The sequence below is a fragment of the Lethenteron reissneri genome, chromosome 16 (assembly GCF_015708825.2).
Source record: "Lethenteron reissneri isolate LAM-NWPU_2019-01 chromosome 16, ASM1570882v1, whole genome shotgun sequence".
NCBI lineage: Eukaryota > Metazoa > Chordata > Hyperoartia > Petromyzontiformes > Petromyzontidae > Lethenteron > Lethenteron reissneri.
In genome coordinates this window covers 8,097,592-8,114,534 of record NC_083794.1, presented here as the reverse complement: position 1 = coordinate 8,114,534, position 16,943 = coordinate 8,097,592, and the positions used below count along the sequence as shown (strand labels likewise).

General features: G+C 49.1%; 1 protein-coding gene across 6 annotated transcripts; it reads right to left on the bottom strand.

Moving 5' to 3' along the window:
• Positions 1–39: 39 nt before the first annotated feature.
• Positions 40–16,733, bottom strand: NAXD (NAD(P)HX dehydratase). 6 transcript variants are annotated; one of them, XM_061552290.1, is made up of 11 exons: positions 16,480–16,733; positions 8,569–9,093; positions 7,644–7,752; positions 6,876–6,921; positions 5,693–5,781; positions 4,657–4,765; positions 3,915–3,965; positions 3,523–3,627; positions 2,746–2,869; positions 1,611–1,731; positions 40–1,078 (listed from the first exon to the last, which is right to left on the bottom strand). In XM_061552290.1, exons 1-11 carry the CDS (start codon positions 16,553–16,555, stop codon positions 928–930), a joined length of 1,506 nt encoding a protein of 501 aa, XP_061408274.1. In that variant the 5' UTR covers positions 16,556–16,733; the 3' UTR covers positions 40–927. The 6 variants fall into 6 exon arrangements, with proteins under 6 accessions (XP_061408274.1, XP_061408275.1, XP_061408277.1 ...); XM_061552291.1 differs by lacking the exon at positions 16,480–16,733 and adding an exon at positions 13,551–13,628 and having other exon boundaries at positions 8,569–9,223; XM_061552293.1 differs by lacking the exon at positions 16,480–16,733 and adding an exon at positions 13,551–13,623.
• Positions 16,734–16,943: the final 210 nt, after the last annotated feature.

Sequence of the window (16,943 nt, the reverse complement as noted above, 5' to 3'; positions counted from 1 at the left end):
CACCATGGTGATAGGTGCAGGGACAATCAAGATGGTTGCTTAGATTTTCAAAACATTTATTTTCAGTTTTGTACAACTTTTAATCTGGGTTATAAGACAGCCTTAATAGTACCCATTGTTTGGCATATTATAAACACGTAGCCATCATTTTGTGTATTTAATCACCACACCCAAACACATCTTGCACATAAGTATTATTGGTTCTTTCGGTAAAGTCATGTAGAAGGGAAATAAAGTAATACAAATATTATTTCCCTTCTACGTGATTTTACTGAGAGGACCAATAATATGAATCCCTGCAGTCACGAAAGCTTTAAATCGAAATTTAAATCATAAGTGTTGATAAAGGTGTGGCAAAACCTTAACATAATTTTCCAAACCGAATTGCTGTTTACTTCTATGTAAAAACAACTGCACCTCTCAAAAGCGGCTGTGTAGATGCAGGTTATTTCAGTTTTCCACTAATGATCAAGCTCACCCTCCCACCTTCAACACAACGAGACTCAAGGCATCATTTTCTCAGAAGGGTGCCCTCTTACCATTAGCACTGCTTGCTTCATCCATTTGAATGTTTTAAATCCTGCTGTCAGTTATAATTAAGCATGGCCACATCCTGTGGGATTTGTGCACAGTATCAATTCGATTGGAGAAACACTGCCGTTAATGCTCTGGTTTATATTGTAGGAGGGAAAAAATGTGTCTGTCAATTACACGTTAAATAATCATCACACTTTCCTTAGAAAGGGTGGCACTTCAATTTTGAACGAAACCATTTCACCCCCGAATGTCATCCTTACACAGCACAGGTTAGTGCTTTTCTATACTCGGTGAAAGAAAAAAGCAAAGATTTAATATGCTGTTTGATAGGGGCTGCCCAATGTGCTTGGGTGAGCAGTATGGGGTGGGAGGTCAGGCGGGAGTGCGCAATCAGTCCCCGTAGAGCATGCGGAAGGCGGGCCCGATCTCGGCAATCATGTCCACGGTGGTGGTGGAGCGGCCGTGCTTGAGGAAGGCTTGGCGGTTGCACTGCCGCGTGAGAGTGCACGCTCCGTACGCCCCCAGCAGCGTTGGGTTCACTCTATGGGAACACACGCGCTGGTTGTGGCTTTGTGGTTGCACAATTGAACAAAAACAAGACACTGGATATTTAAAATATATATTAAAACATTGCTTTGAACAGACAAAATGCTTGAATATTACTTAGTGCTATCTTTTTAAAACAACATTTCCAATAATCATGCTTTTGGCAAGGGTGCTCTTCAGGGCAGACGGCGGCCAGAATAATTAAACAAACTTAGATTTGGAGAGGGCATCTTGCAAGTTACTTAAAAAGTAGTAAATGCGAGACTTGCTTTGAGCAATTTTTTTTATTGTCAAATACTGTTCGAGACTTTAAATAACAAAACATTTAATGAACTCAATACAATTCTGGGTGCATCAACCTTTTATAATATAACCAGTGAGTTATAATTTTAACTTAGAAATTAAATTAATTGAAACCAGATGACACAAGTCTTGTACAATTTAGACTTGAATGCGTGCTTGATCAGCTGTATCTTGTTGGTATTTGCGAGTGTGAAATGTCCGTGATATGGGGGCACATTCATTACCCGTTGGAGACAGTGGGGTTGGCGGCGAGGGCCCAGTAAACCATGATGCCCGTGGCACCAGAAAGGAGGTCGCCCTGGCCACCGCACCTGCGGTAGCTGCCTTCGTGCTCGCACACGAGCACTGATGGAGATAAGCGGCGCAGGGCAAAGCGCCGATGTGTTATCGTGGAATTGCACGATCACGGGTGGAGCCCCCATTTACTTCCTCCAGACACGAGCGGCTGCATTTGCTTTGCAGCATGGCAGCTTCTGAGCAGTGCAAGTGACATGCACCAGGCGCAGTGTAAAGAAATATCTGTGTAATTTTAAACCACTACCAGCTGCTATTTTAGCTATCAGAATCTTTATCCTGGAGAAATCCAATGAGCCTTGAAGCTCTTTCACAGATATCCAGTTTCAAGAGTATATATATTTTTTATATGCTTGCATATGTATGACATCACGGTTGATTCAGACTTGGAGGTAGCATCCAACTACAAACTTTGGTGAACAAATCTTTAAGGTTTCTACAGCCTGTGGTGGGCGCAGTGGTCACTGTATAATAAAATAATAAACTGGTGGAACCGCACGTGGTTTAGAAAGAAAGGACCAAACTGCTTCTGTCGTGTACTTTGCTGGTTCAACAACATTAGTTTTTAGCAGAGGTGGGACAAAGTCATTGTTATGCAAGTCCAAGTCGAGTCTGAAGTCATCAAATTCATGACTCGAGTCTGACTCGAGTCCAAGTCACATGACTCGAGTCCACACCTCAGAGGTGGGACAAAGTCATTGTTATGCAAGTCCAAGTCGAGTCTGAAGTCATCAAATTCATGACTCGAGTCTGACTCGAGTCCAAGTCACATGACTCGAGTCCACACCTCAGAGGTGGGACAAAGTCATTGTTATGCAAGTCCAAGTCGAGTCTGAAGTCATCAAATTCATGACTCGAGTCTGACTCGAGTCCAAGTCACATGACTCGAGTCCACACCTCAGAGGTGGGACAAAGTCATTGTTATGCAAGTCCAAGTCGAGTCTGAAGTCATCAAATTCATGACTCGAGTCTGACTCGAGTCCAAGTCACATGACTCGAGTCCACACCTCTGGTTTTTAGTGCCATTCAGGTTTGAAGCCTCTCAACCGCAATACAGTAACTCACCGGTCTCCCCGTCGGACACCAGGTCTTCCTGCCCTTTCTGCACGATGGTGACGTTTCCCAGGGCGAGGCACAGCTGCGTGAGCGCCGCGTATTTGTTCCCTTGCACAGCCGTGCCCTCTCCCAGCTGTGGGCCAGACTCAGCATGACCACAAAGGATGGCGTCATGTCCGACGTCGCGATACTGATGCACACCTGTCCGTCACCGGTGTACACTCCCTCTCGCTGGGATTATATAGCTACCAAGTTCATGGGAGGCTCAACTGGAACACATAATGGTAGTTTCTCCGGGCCATCAGCCATCAACTTTTACATAGCCACAATTAACCACTTGCTCTTTCTGACCTTGACCCCACCAAATGTGAATCCATTCACTACTTAGATAGCCCCACCCTTTGCCTGTAACAAGCGTCAAGCATAAGGCTAGAAAATCTTACAATGGAACAAAATCCGAATTTTTTTCAAATGCTTTTAGACACGCTTTCTGAAACCTGGTCTGTCTTGGCCAAACCAAGGAATTTGGTAGTAGCCTTATAGTTTTAACAAGTATGACTGCTGAGTATTGCTCCATTGGTAGAAGCATTGCTCTTGAGAGATGGCAAGTTCAAGTCCAGATCATTATGCTAGTCATCACCTTCAACTTATTAAACCTAATTGCCATCTTAATCGTCAACATTGTATCAACTGTCAACATTTCACATCATCACCATTACAAAATGCAATAATCAGATTAACTTCATAATGGGTGTAACCGTTTTCATGATCATCATGATCTCTCACAGTCGTCTGCTGCAGCCGGTTGAACTCAATGGCGTTGGGGGTGAGGATGATGCACCGGTGTCCATGTATAAGAGCAGGGTTCTGTGTCACCAGCCACAGGCCATCCTGAGTGCACGCCACAAGCAATACCACGGGAGAGAGCAAGCTGATGGGAGTGCCCTTATGCTAAAATGTCCACTTGTGTTTCATATTTGTTGTAATTGAAGGAAATAGTTTTACATCACCTGTTGAATTGCATTCATGGTGCACCAATGAGTTAAACAGCTATATTAGTTTGATGTATTTCATTCACAGCATAACAAAGTTATCAGAATTCTGCACCATCTTCTGGCTGCAGCTAAATATGGTCAATATACACATGTGGGAGTGTGCATAACAGATTGTGTACTTACAGCATCAATGACAATAGGAATTCCTTTGCTCTTTGCCTTCTCAATAATAATCTGTTCAGAAATGGATGAAAAAGAGCATCAGTTCCCAATACATCCGGAGAGACCTGGCAACTGTAAAAAGGTGCATCATGTCCACATCAGAGCAAAATGCTACCAGGATTGTATAGTTGATATTCACCCTTTTTGAAAAAAAACATGCATACCAAGCATAAACTGAACTTGTAAGACAACCTGCCTAGCCTTTTTTTACCCAGTGACCAGTATTTTACTGACCTGCATGTAATGAAGTGGGCACATCTGTTTGTCGGCATCATCAAGCTATGTCATTAAGAGCTCAGTGGAAATCGTTGGGGTTTCAACGCACTTGTTTCCATATGAAGTGATCATGCATGGGCAAGGTCATGATATGAACTCTGGACTAGAGTCCTACATTAGTTGGGTGCCATTTTTCAGGGTACACATTAGCTCATGTTCACGTCATGTCCGGCCTGCATCTGAATAGGAAAGCTTAAAAACAGCTGTGACCCACTTCGTAGGTCACCCGTGGGTACCTGACCCGATACACGTCACCATCTTGGACTCATAAAAGTGTGAGCCCAGATAAATCTCCTTATCTCCGTATCAAGGCCAAGAATCGTAGTAACCGAGTGCCATGAGTCATTGTGTGGCCGCTGACGCTCAGTGTTTTCCTCGCTGGGTTTTCTATTTTGCTTCGCGTGTTCCCGGGCAGTCCAAGGCTGACCTTGACATTCTCCAGGATCTCGGGGTCACGGCCGAGCCCTGGTCCAACCACCAGGGAGTTAAGACGTGGCAACCATGTGTCCATCTCCTGCCCAATGTTCTCGTGGTCCCTACACAATATGACACCGAGCACACAAACACGCACGTTACTCTCGTGCGCACACTGCACCGTTGCTTCACTGAACACCGTGGGTGAAGCTGCAAGGATGAGTGGAATGGTGGTGAATTTAATTTATTCGTCATTGCTAAGATGCAATCATTGATACAATAGTTAAGATGCGATAGTTAAGTGATTGTTACATCACAAGTTCGAGAGAGGTGGCAGTGACTCGTGGAGAGCTTCTTCCAAAAGTGGATTAACCATAGCTGTACGTATGTAGAACTTCTTTTGCACCGTACGTAGCCAACCATGCTAATCGGAGGTGCGTCTGATGATAATGGAGTTAAGCTGCAAGGGACCATAAGAAAAAAACTCACAAAACCTTATTTGCTATTTGCAGCTGGTTCCTAACCACGAGCATTAAAGAGGCCGACTCATCTTTGTTATGACATTGCAATGAAGTAATTTGGCAAATGTTATATCGGTTTCACATTTATAAGGGACTTTTCGTTCTGTGGCTGATACCCTCCTGCGACAAGTTGCAATTGAGCCTTTCGAAGGAGCGATTCCCCCGATAACAAGAGGAATTATTATTATCTCATGGCTTGTAACACCAGTTAGGATGCAGCCTTGGGACCACGACACCTACCAATTATGTATTTGGTTTACATGTTACATGCTCTTGCATGACCTTAAACAAGACATTTAACATCTTGCTACATATTAAAATCCATAAGTAACATTTTGCTTGTATGGGTCTTCCAGACCTGACGAATGAAATAATGCAAGGGAATTTCTTGGCTTCGTCCACTGCTGAATGTCCAAACTAGTCAATGAGGACCTCTTCAATTATTGGGATGCCATTGTCAAGTTGCTCAAGGGGCTTTATCGGTGTGTGGATCATGAAGGTGCCAGGCTGTGATGGAGGTCCACTTACAGGATTGGGTGAACGATGAGCTCGGGGCTGTAGGACTTGATAACCACCGCTGTGTCCTTCGTGCAGAACACATGGGAGAGGTCGGCTCCCTGGGAGCGACGCACACAGAGACAAGTGAGACTAGTACGGTGTGGAGAGAAGCACTGATCAGACACTGCCAGGCAGCAGCATGGACATGCAGTCCCGGTTTGGTACAGACCTACACCACCCTGCCCTTCAATTTTAGATCCACACTTTGCTCGTACAAACACATACCACCACAGTTGTGTAAGTTTCACAATATATTTAATGTCATTTATTTCTCCGTAAAATCTTTACGGAGTCTCAAAACTAGTTTCAAGGTGGGTCCTGCATTGGAAAGTTTGGCAAATTAATGTTGAATTAAGTTTGAGGTTGGAGGAATCCAGAGACAAGAGAAAGTTTTGCATTGACAATTTCACAACTCATTTGCTGTACTGCCATCTCCTGGCCACCTTAAGGCACAGCAGGAGTTTCACAATCCTATGTAGTTCCACCCATCTCTTTCCTACAAAGCAATAGATTTCAGGCTTGTGCCACTATGATTGGCTTACTAAAACCGCCACAGTTCAGGTCATTGTATAGTCTGCTTTTATAACTTAGAAGTTGACCATCCCTTCAGCTGAAGATTAAGTTTACTGGATTGGATGACAAATTGACATTGCCTATTCTAGTTTCTTGTGATCTATAAGCATTGCATGCATGAGGTTTGCACAATTATATAACTATGTCAACAGTGCACTTGCGAGTAAATATGTACGTTGAATTTTGTGGTTGTACTGTTCTTTTTTCCTGAGCGCAGATATTTGATACAGTATTAAGCACCCCAGGCCTCCCTTGCGGATGAGATGTCTCAATTTACTTTCCCCTGGTTATAAACTTGATGCATGTATTCACTTACATATAGCTCCGCACAGCATGCAGTTCCGTCACACAGTTGTAAAACATAACACACATGTCCTGTTGGCAGGCTCTGCAAAACTTTCAAACATTACATATCCACTCTGACCAATTAACCACCCTTACACGGAGACATAATATTTGTAGACATCCGACATTTTCAAATCTCCGCCTATACTTCAGTCCCTAGCGAGTCGGATATTGCAACGTTGTACCATGCCGGGTCAACTGGTGGAGGTGGAAGTGGCCGCGCAAAGATTATTACCACTTTCAAAGCAGAGATGGCAGCAAAATACGGCGCTCCAGCATAGCTGTAGGATACACAGACAAAAGAACGTCAATTGTATACATACCACAATATCTAGGTTCAACATATTTGGCAGAAAAGCTGTTATTGGAATGATAGAAAGCAAAAATGCAACAATTTGTTCACGTTAATTCTTATGCTCACTATAATAAATGCATGATATTGTACATCAAATAATTGAAAATATGATTTAAGCAAATATATGCAAATGATAAGTATAATGGAACGGATTAAATTAGATAGATCAAAACATTAACATGAGACAAACAGCACAGCAGAAATAAGACAATACAGTAATTGGTTTCTACATTGAATCCTAACAATTCGTTGGGGAGTAGAGTAATTTATCATTAAATGTCACCAGTGTCTAATATGGTATTTGTATTTTACTTTTGAGACTAGTCTCTGGAGGAAATGCTTCACAAGTAGACTTAAAACTCAGTGATAGTCTGCCATAGGGTCAAGCTTGCTGACAAAAGTCATTCATTCCACTAATCATCTAAAAGAATGTAAACTGGGACATATATTCGTAACGACAAAATCCACCTTTGTTTTTCATCCCGGAAAAACAAATATGGATCATAGATATGGCTACGAAAATCTACGTTTTAGTCGCACGATTGTCTGTAAAACGGGGGGGGGGGGGGGGGGGCGGGTAAGATTGAACTTTGCGAGTGAGACAACACCAACAACGGACGGAGACGTGTGCGAGTTGAATGAACCCACTCCCGTGAGCCGCCCACGATTCCGATGCGGCCGGCTTGGCCTTTGTGTTTTGTGGGAGAGAGCGGAGGGATGATGCCTCGTACTTGCTCCAGAGGGCTCGCCATGCGACCTGTACACGACAAAGATCCACCGTATAGACTTAACAGCATTTGCCCCAACAGTCTGTTAGCGAGCACCTATGAAGGCCGGCACAGCACACGAGGGGGTGGGTGGCCAACACCACGCCTGGCCGCCTTTGTCTCCCCAGTGGCGATGTTTACACACCGGACCTGGTACTTATTTGAGGCCGGGTCGACCTCGGGGAGGCCCACGACTGGTTCAGATAATCGTCACTGGGTGTTGGCCATGAGTGTGAATCGAACTTGAGTCGCCGGGTTCGTAGCGCAGCGCTTTAACCGCTGCACTGCTGTTCCCCACTACCGTCCATGACAAATACAGACACACATGTACACAGCTACAGGCATAGACACAAACATGCACACCCTGTTGGAGATTATTACAGTATTGTTATGACATAACTATTTCTTAGGTTCCTTTAAATGCATATACTCCTTAATAGATGGTACAACATCTAAAGCATATTTAAATAACATGGAAAACTGAGTAAAAAAATATAATTGATGTAAAGATGCTAAATTGGTAAACGAATTTAAAATAACTGCACAGTTTTTGCACAAGTTACTGATGACCAGTGGTGGGACCATCACCGCTTCAGAACTCTGTTTTACTCAGGGGTGGCTGGAATTTCATCAACCTGGGATCTCAATTTTGTCTACTCCATGCTGACACAAAAACTGTGTGCCACATCTTAAGCACGTGGATCAAGCGCGCTTCGGACCTCAAAGCAAAATGCTCTTTGCAAAACCCATCTCATTCATGTGGGTACCACCATCAGCACTTCCTCCATCCTTCCGCTTCCCCTGACCTGTGAAGGTCAGTCGCTTGGCGCAAGTCTGCGCAACACTCTGCTGCAGGCGCCTCTTCCTCTTCTTGCCCGACTTGGATGCCTCCTCGTTGTCCTCGATCGCCTCCACCACCACGGTCCCGGCCTCGGCCTCGGCGTGCACCGTGGCCTGCGTGGCGGCCGTGAGGATGCTGGCCGACGGGATGTCAATGGTCTCGAAGACGTACTGCACGCCCTCGGTCACGCCGTCGCCTGACTCCATCTTGGTGGACAGGTGCTGGATGGCGAAGGAGACCTCGTCGGGCGGGTAGAGCTTCTCAAACTCGGCCGGGTGCTTGGAGCGGATGTGTTTGCGCAGGTTGCTGGTGCTCTGGCGGTACGCGAGAAAATTCTGGCAAAGCTTGCACTGGGCCAGCTTGGTGATGTTGTTGGGAGTCTCAAACACCTCCCACACCTTGGAGTAGCACTTGAGGCTGGTCATGGTTGCATGATGTGGTTCCAAAACGTGGACACGTGGGGCAGGGTTTCGGATAATGCCCCCTCTTTCTGTGTGGGTATGCACGGACCTATCAGGCCAATGAGCTTGACACCACTACTCATGTATTATTACTGTAGTATTGCAGTGAAAGTACACAGTTATGTAGAACTTCTTTCGCACCGTACGTAGCCAACCGTGCTAATAGGAGGTGCGGGGAAGGACAACAAACTAACACACAAAAAGCAATTATATACCGATATAGCCATGCATATATTGTAGTATTGTACAGTATTATACTATGCTGTCTTGTAGAATACACACGAAATTGAGACTTGCTTGGTTAAACGTACAATAGGCTACGATTCCAAGTCAGTGCCTGGAGTGCTGTTGTCTACACACACACACGTGTTCACTAAACACTCGCCACACTCGTGCTCACTAAACACTCGCCACACTACACACACGTGTTCACTAAACACTCGCCACACTAAACACTCGTGCTCACTAAACACTCGCCACACTCGTGCTTACTAAACACTCGCCACACTACACACACGTGTTCACTAAACACTCGCCACACTACACACACGTGTTCACTAAACACTCGCCACACTCGTGCTCACTAAACACTCGCCACACTCGTGTTCACTAAATACTCGCCACACTAAACACCCCACACACTACACACACGTGTTCACTAAACACTCGCCACACACGTGTTCACTAAACACTCGCCACACACGTGTTCACTAAACACTCGCCACACTAAACACTCGCCACACTAAACACACGTGTTCACTAAACACTCGCCACACTAAACACACGTGTTCACTAAACACTCGCCACACTAAACACTCGCCACACTCAGCACATGTGCGCTGGTCACGCCTCCCACTACACACACGTCTGCAACTTCTCTCTCTCTTGCACACACGATATGCACCAACGCAAAACAAGTTAATTGAACACGCACACAAGACTATGCGCACTGAAGACACGTACAAATAACGCATGCACAGACACGAGCGCGTTAAAGATACTTGTACTATGAGCACATGCCCGCAGACACACATCCACTAATCACACATACCAAAACGTGCGCTTACCACGATTCAATTGCAACATATGCTTCCGATTGCTGAACGAACACATCGGAGGCCTCCACTCATCACACACCAAGCGCTTGGCCACAGACGAACCACGACACTTCGCTAATCTCGTCAAGGGGCTTCTGCCTGCAACCCATCCAACAAACTGGATCACGGCCGTCTGGAACGTTCTTCCCTCGGGTTATTAGGAAGCCACTGGAGCTACGCACTTTTAAATACGGACTGAGAACGGATGTGTTTAGAACTGCTGCGTTTTGTGTTTGGTTTGCGGTCCTTCCACCGCACCTCCGACAACAAGCGAAAGAAGCTCAACACGTTTACACTACGAGATCTCTTTTACCAGTGGCAAAATATAGTGGTAGGTTTGTACCCTTTTAAACTGGTACAAAACTGACACCTTTATTCAAGGCATCATGTTTGCTCTAAAGAAAGCCGTCTCGGGTGTGGACCAATCAACTTCAAGGGCAGTGCATATTATTATCATTATCAGAGTTGCTTATTTTTGTTTTACTTTTTTGACTACTTGTGTTGTGGTTATTGCAAACATGATGCCTTGAATAAAGCTGTCAGTTTTGTACCAGTTTAAAAGGGTAAAAACCTACTACTATAAGTTCAACACGCATGCGAACAAGTTACCTGGCAAACCACGCAAAGATAAACGCAGCACTGTTAGCCTGCCACGTGCACGTGGATGCTGCCGTGCACGAGTGGCAGCAGCAGCAGCCACGTGCACCGCACACGCAGCCACCTGCACCGCACACGCAGCCACGTGCACCGCACACGCAGCCACCTGCACCGCACACGCAGCCACGTGCACCGCACACGCAGCCACCTGCACCGCACACGCAGCCACGTGCACCGCACACGCAGCCACGTGCACCGCACACGCAGCCACGTGCACCGCACACGCAGCCACCTGCACCGCACACGCAGCCACGTGCACCGCACACGCAGCCACCTGCACCGCACACGCAGCCACCTGCACAGCACACGCAGCCACCTGCACCGCACACGCAGCCACCTGCACCGCACACGCAGCCACCTGCACCGCACACGCAGCCACCTGCACCGCACACGCAGCCACCTGCCACCGCACACGCAGCCACGTGCACCGCACACGCAGCCACCTGCCCCGCACACGCAGCCACCTGCACGCACACGCAGCCACCTGCACCGCACACGCAGCCACGCTGCACCGCACACGCAGCCACCTGCACCGCACACGCAGCCACCTGCACCGCACACGCAGCCACGTGCACCGCACACGCAGCCACCTGCCCGCACACGCAGCCACGTGCACCGCACACGCAGCCACGTGCCACCGCACACGCAGCCACCTGCACCGCACACGCAGCCACCTGCACCGCACACGCAGCCACGTGCACCGCACCGAGCCACCGCACCGCACACGCGCCACCTGCACAGCACACGCAGGCCACCTGCACCGCACACGCAGCCACCTGCACCGCACACGCAGCCACCTGCACCGCACACGCAGCCACCTGCACCGCACACGCAGCCACCTGCACCGCACACGCAGCCACCTGCACCGCACACGCAGCCACCGGCACCGCCACGCAGCCACCTGCACCGCACCAGCCACGCAGCCGCACCGCAAGCCCTGCACCGCACACGCAGCCACCTGCACCGCACACGCAGCCACCTGCCGCACCAGCCCTGCACCGCACACGCAGCCACGTGCACCGCACACGCAGCCACCTGCACCGCACACGCAGCCACCTGCACCGCACACGCAGCCACCTGCACCGCACACGCAGCCACGTGCACCGCACACGCAGCCACCTGCACCGCACACGCAGCCACCTGCACCGCACACGCAGCCACCTGCACCGCACACGCAGCCACGTGCACCGCACACGCAGCCACGTGCACCGCACACGCAGCCACGTGCACCGCACACGCAGCCACCTGCACCGCACACGCAGCCACGTGCACCGCACACGCAGCCACCTGCACGCGGCTAAGACTCTCTAAGCGGCCTCCATCTCACAAGCTCGTCAACCACCACGGGGGACACTTCATGGAACACTCCGTTTACTCGAGCCACGAGCCTCACCCCACACACACGGGCGCACAGCCTTGACACACATTGACACACACACAGGCAGAGACACACACACAGAGACACACAGGCACACACAGAGACACACACAGGCACACACACAGAGACACACACAGGCACACACACAGAGACACACACAGGCACACACACAGAGACACACACAGGCACACACACAGAGAGATACACACAGGCACACACAGAGACACACACAGGCACACACACACGGAGACACACAGAGAGACACACAGGCACAGAGATACACACATAGGCACAGACACACACACAGGCACACACACAGGCACACACAGGCACACACACAGACACAGGCACACACACAGAGACACACACACCGTCTGACACACACACAGACACCACACACACAGAGACACACACACAAACACACACACCACACAGAGACACACACACAGACACACACACACAGACACACACACCACACAGAGAGACACACACACACAGACAAACACACACAGACACACACACACAGACAAACACACACAGACACACACACACAGACACACACACACAGACACACACACCACACACACAGAGACACACACCACACACACAGAGACACACACCACACACACCACACACACACCACACACACACAGACACACACAGACACCACACACAGAGACACAGACACCACACACACACACAGACACACAGACACACACACAGAGACACACACACACAGACACACACAGACACACACACAGACACACACACCACACACACACAGACACACACACACACAGACACACACACAGACACACACACAGACACCACACACACACACAGAGACACACACACACAGACACACACAGACACACACACCACACACACAGACACACACACACACAGGCACACACACACAGACACACACACACACAGAGACACACACACACAGACACACAGACACACACAGACACACACACCACACACACAGACACACACACACAGGCACACACACACAGACACACACACACACAGAGACACACACACACAGACACACACACACACACACACAGAGACACACACACACAGACACACACACCACACACACACAGACACACACACACAGAGACACACACACCACACACACCACACACACAGACACACACACACACACAGACACACACACACAGACACACACACACAGACACACAGAGACACACACACACAGACACACACACCACACACACCGACACACACACCACACAGAGACACACACACAGACACACAGACACACACACACAGACACACACAGAGACACACACGTGAGGGGTTTCCTCCGTGCCGGGTCTCAGACCCGGGATCGAATCCTCCGGCTCCGGTTCCGCGGCTCTCGGCTCCTTGCGCGGTCCCACAAAATGGCGCTGGAACCGTGGCGGGGCGGGGGGCTGCTACTGAATATTCATGAGGTGCGGGGTGGGCGTGGCTCGCCGTGATGACGTTGGGGGAGGAGTCGGGGCTGCCATGTGAGTGGGGGGGCTGCTAATGAATATTCATGAGGTCCGGGTGGGCGTGGCTAGCTGTGATGACGTTGGGGGAGGAGTCTGGGCTGCCATGTGAGTGGGGGGGGCTGCTACTGAATATTCATGAGGTGCGGGGTGGGCGTGGCTCGCCGTGATGACGTTGAGGGAGGAGTCGGGGCTGCCATGTGGGTGGGGGGGGCTGCGATGTGGGGGGGGCTGCCATGTGGGGGGGGGGGGCTGCCATGTGGGGGGGGCTGCCATGTGGGTGGGGGGGGGCTGCCATGTGGGTGGGTGGGGGGGGCTGCCATGTGGGTGGGTGGGGGGGGCTGCGATGTGGGTGGGGGGGCTGCGATGTGGGGGGGGGGGGGACTGCCATGTGGGTGGGGGGGCTGCGATGTGGGGGGGGGGCTGCGATGTGGGGGGGGGGGGCTGCCATGTGGGTGGGGGGGGGGCTGCGATGTGGGGAGGGGGCTGCGATGTGGGGGGGGGCAGTCGCCCTCCAGCAACAACGGAGGGCAGAACGGCGACGCTCACAAAAAATAAAGTTTAATAAAAACATCACGACGTTTCGATGGCAACACAAGCTATCTACGTGACTTTACCTAAAGACCCAAAGAATATCAATACGTACATTTTGTATCGAGGACTTCATGTTATCTTCTTGGTTCTTTCGGTAAAGTCACGGAGAAGGGAAATAATAAAAATAAAACATAATAAAATAATTATCTGTCGGAAAGACAGACCTGTTCTTCACCTGAGGACGGCTGCTTGCGTTGTGGCCGAAACGTCGTGAGATTTATTTTATTATGTTTTATTATTTTATTATTTCCCTTCTACGTGACTTTACCGAAAGAACCAAGAAGATGAATCCCGGCAGTCACGAAAGCTTTAAATCGAGACTTAATGTTACTCAACAGCTATTAGCCAACTATTCGCATAGCAAACTTTAAAGAGATTTAGAATATAATTATCGTGAGGACCCATAGTGCAAAGTGCAGCATCCAACTCTTATTGTGCACTATCTCTGGCCTATTTATCTATTAAGGGCCAGTGCCCGAAACGTCGACCATTCCAAGTAGTTTCCATGTCAAAAGCCACGGCGACAGCGCGGGTGGGTAGGGATGGGCGGGGCCTAGCGAAGGTAGGCGTTACCCACTGCCGCACGAGCGCTCTCATTGGCCGACGCAGCGCGCACGCTCTCTCAGCGGTGGCCAATGGGAGCTGCGGGACGTCAACGTAGGCGGAGCCAAAGTGAAGATTTTGCAAATTAGTTGTATAAGCTCCACCCCCTCTCCCGCGTTCACGCCGCGGGACCCGGGTTGTGGATCCGGGTTCGACTACGGTTCCGGTTCCGGCGGAACCGGAGTTGTAGAAACACGTGGGTGGAGTCCACGTGGGTTCAGTCCACGTGGGTCACGAAGTAAACAAACACGCGGATTACAGCCCGAGGGTACAGCACGGGCACACACTGGGTCCCAAATTCTCCGCAGAATGTCAACGCCGCAAGGTTGAAATTCCACGTTCTCATGACGATGACAAGTCCATCTACAAAGAGCGCCAATTCTCATTCGGCAGAATGCGGCTTGAACTGTGCCGAGACCCGACGCCGGACGATATACTTCTGGTGGATATTGCAGATTCCCAGGATGATGACAGGTTTATCCACAGAAGCAATCGCTGTTGGTAATGCAATGAGGAGGCTGAACGGCAAGAGAATTGATGAGCGTCATCTTCGGTGGCGCCGAGTATGGAAATTTCACAATCCGATGGCGGTAGTGGAAATTCTTCATTTGTATTGCAGGGACCGCGGTAACTTCGAGGACAACTATCGTTATTTGGGCGAGTAATTTCAACTGTCATGATAGCAGTCAGAGTTGCATTGGCATCAACCAGTGTCGGAAAGTCACAACAGCGGGGATAAGTCCATCCATAGCGACCACTTCTTCCATTACACCGAGTGGCTTGAACAACGGCGATAACCCTCACACAGTGCATCATACATAATCGTGTGCGAAAGTTGCAACATAATGGTAAAAAAAACGTGTAAAAACTGAGCCACCTTTGTCTCCCCAATTAAATACGCAGTGATAGTGTACGTCATAAAATACACGGCGTTTGTACTGTACGTATTTTGGTGGTAAACAAAGGTCACCAGCAGACAGTATTATTAAGTGGTATTAAGGTACTGTATATTCTGCAGTTTAGTGGATCATTGCACTCAGTATGTATGTGCTAGTAATAGCATTCATAACGGAATGTTTTCATTGTACTATACACCTTAACGGTGTGTTTAACGCACACTAAATTGTTAAATGTGCCTAGGTTATTGACCTTCGTGACTGTGCCCGGCTCTTATCCATAATGTATGACTCACATGTGGGTAGTTTCACAAATTAGGCAAGTTTTGAAGGTATTTAGTAAGTCGATGGGTTTGACACGCGTTATCCCAGGCGTGGATGAAAAAGTGAGTTTGTCCGAGTGCGCCCGACACTGGCATTGAGTCTTTCTCGCGATGAGCAAGAAAGCTGCACAGATGAGCCGTATCGCAGTCGTATACAGACAGCTTAATGATGATTAATGATGATTACTTCACATCTACGACGTGTGCTGGCATGTGCGTCCTAAACCGCGGAGCTGCCCATGCATCACACAATAAGTACATGACACAGCACGTATAATGTTACACGGGCATATCGAATAGTTTTATACCGCAGTAAATAAATGTACACATTGGGCTCATCGATCCTCAATACAAATCCTCACCTTCGGCAACTGAAGAGTGGCAACGGGAACGAACCAAAGCAGCGAACACGTTCCGCAGACGCTCCACGCGAAGCATCCCCCGCTTACTCGACACACTTCGACACTAAATGTCCCAAAATAATTTTACCAAAAATTTACCAAAGCCATCATCAAGGCTATAAATAAGAACAAGTTTCTTCCACCATTGGCATCAATAGGCTCACGTGATTTAATTGTATACAGCGCTTCGGAGCACGTTGCCGGCCCCTGATTGGCGGAGCCCGCAAATCCCTCGAGCCGTCTCCACCAATCGCAGCGCGAGGAACGCGATGGCCCGTGCCCGTGCTGACTGCGAAATGTAAGCGGAGGGGGCGAGAGAACCAAATCTCGCGAGAGAACCAAATCTCGCGAGACTCTCGCAAGGCGAAGCGCTGGCGAAGGAGGGTGGAGCCGCGTCAAGTCTCGCGAGATTCGCGAAGGAGGTG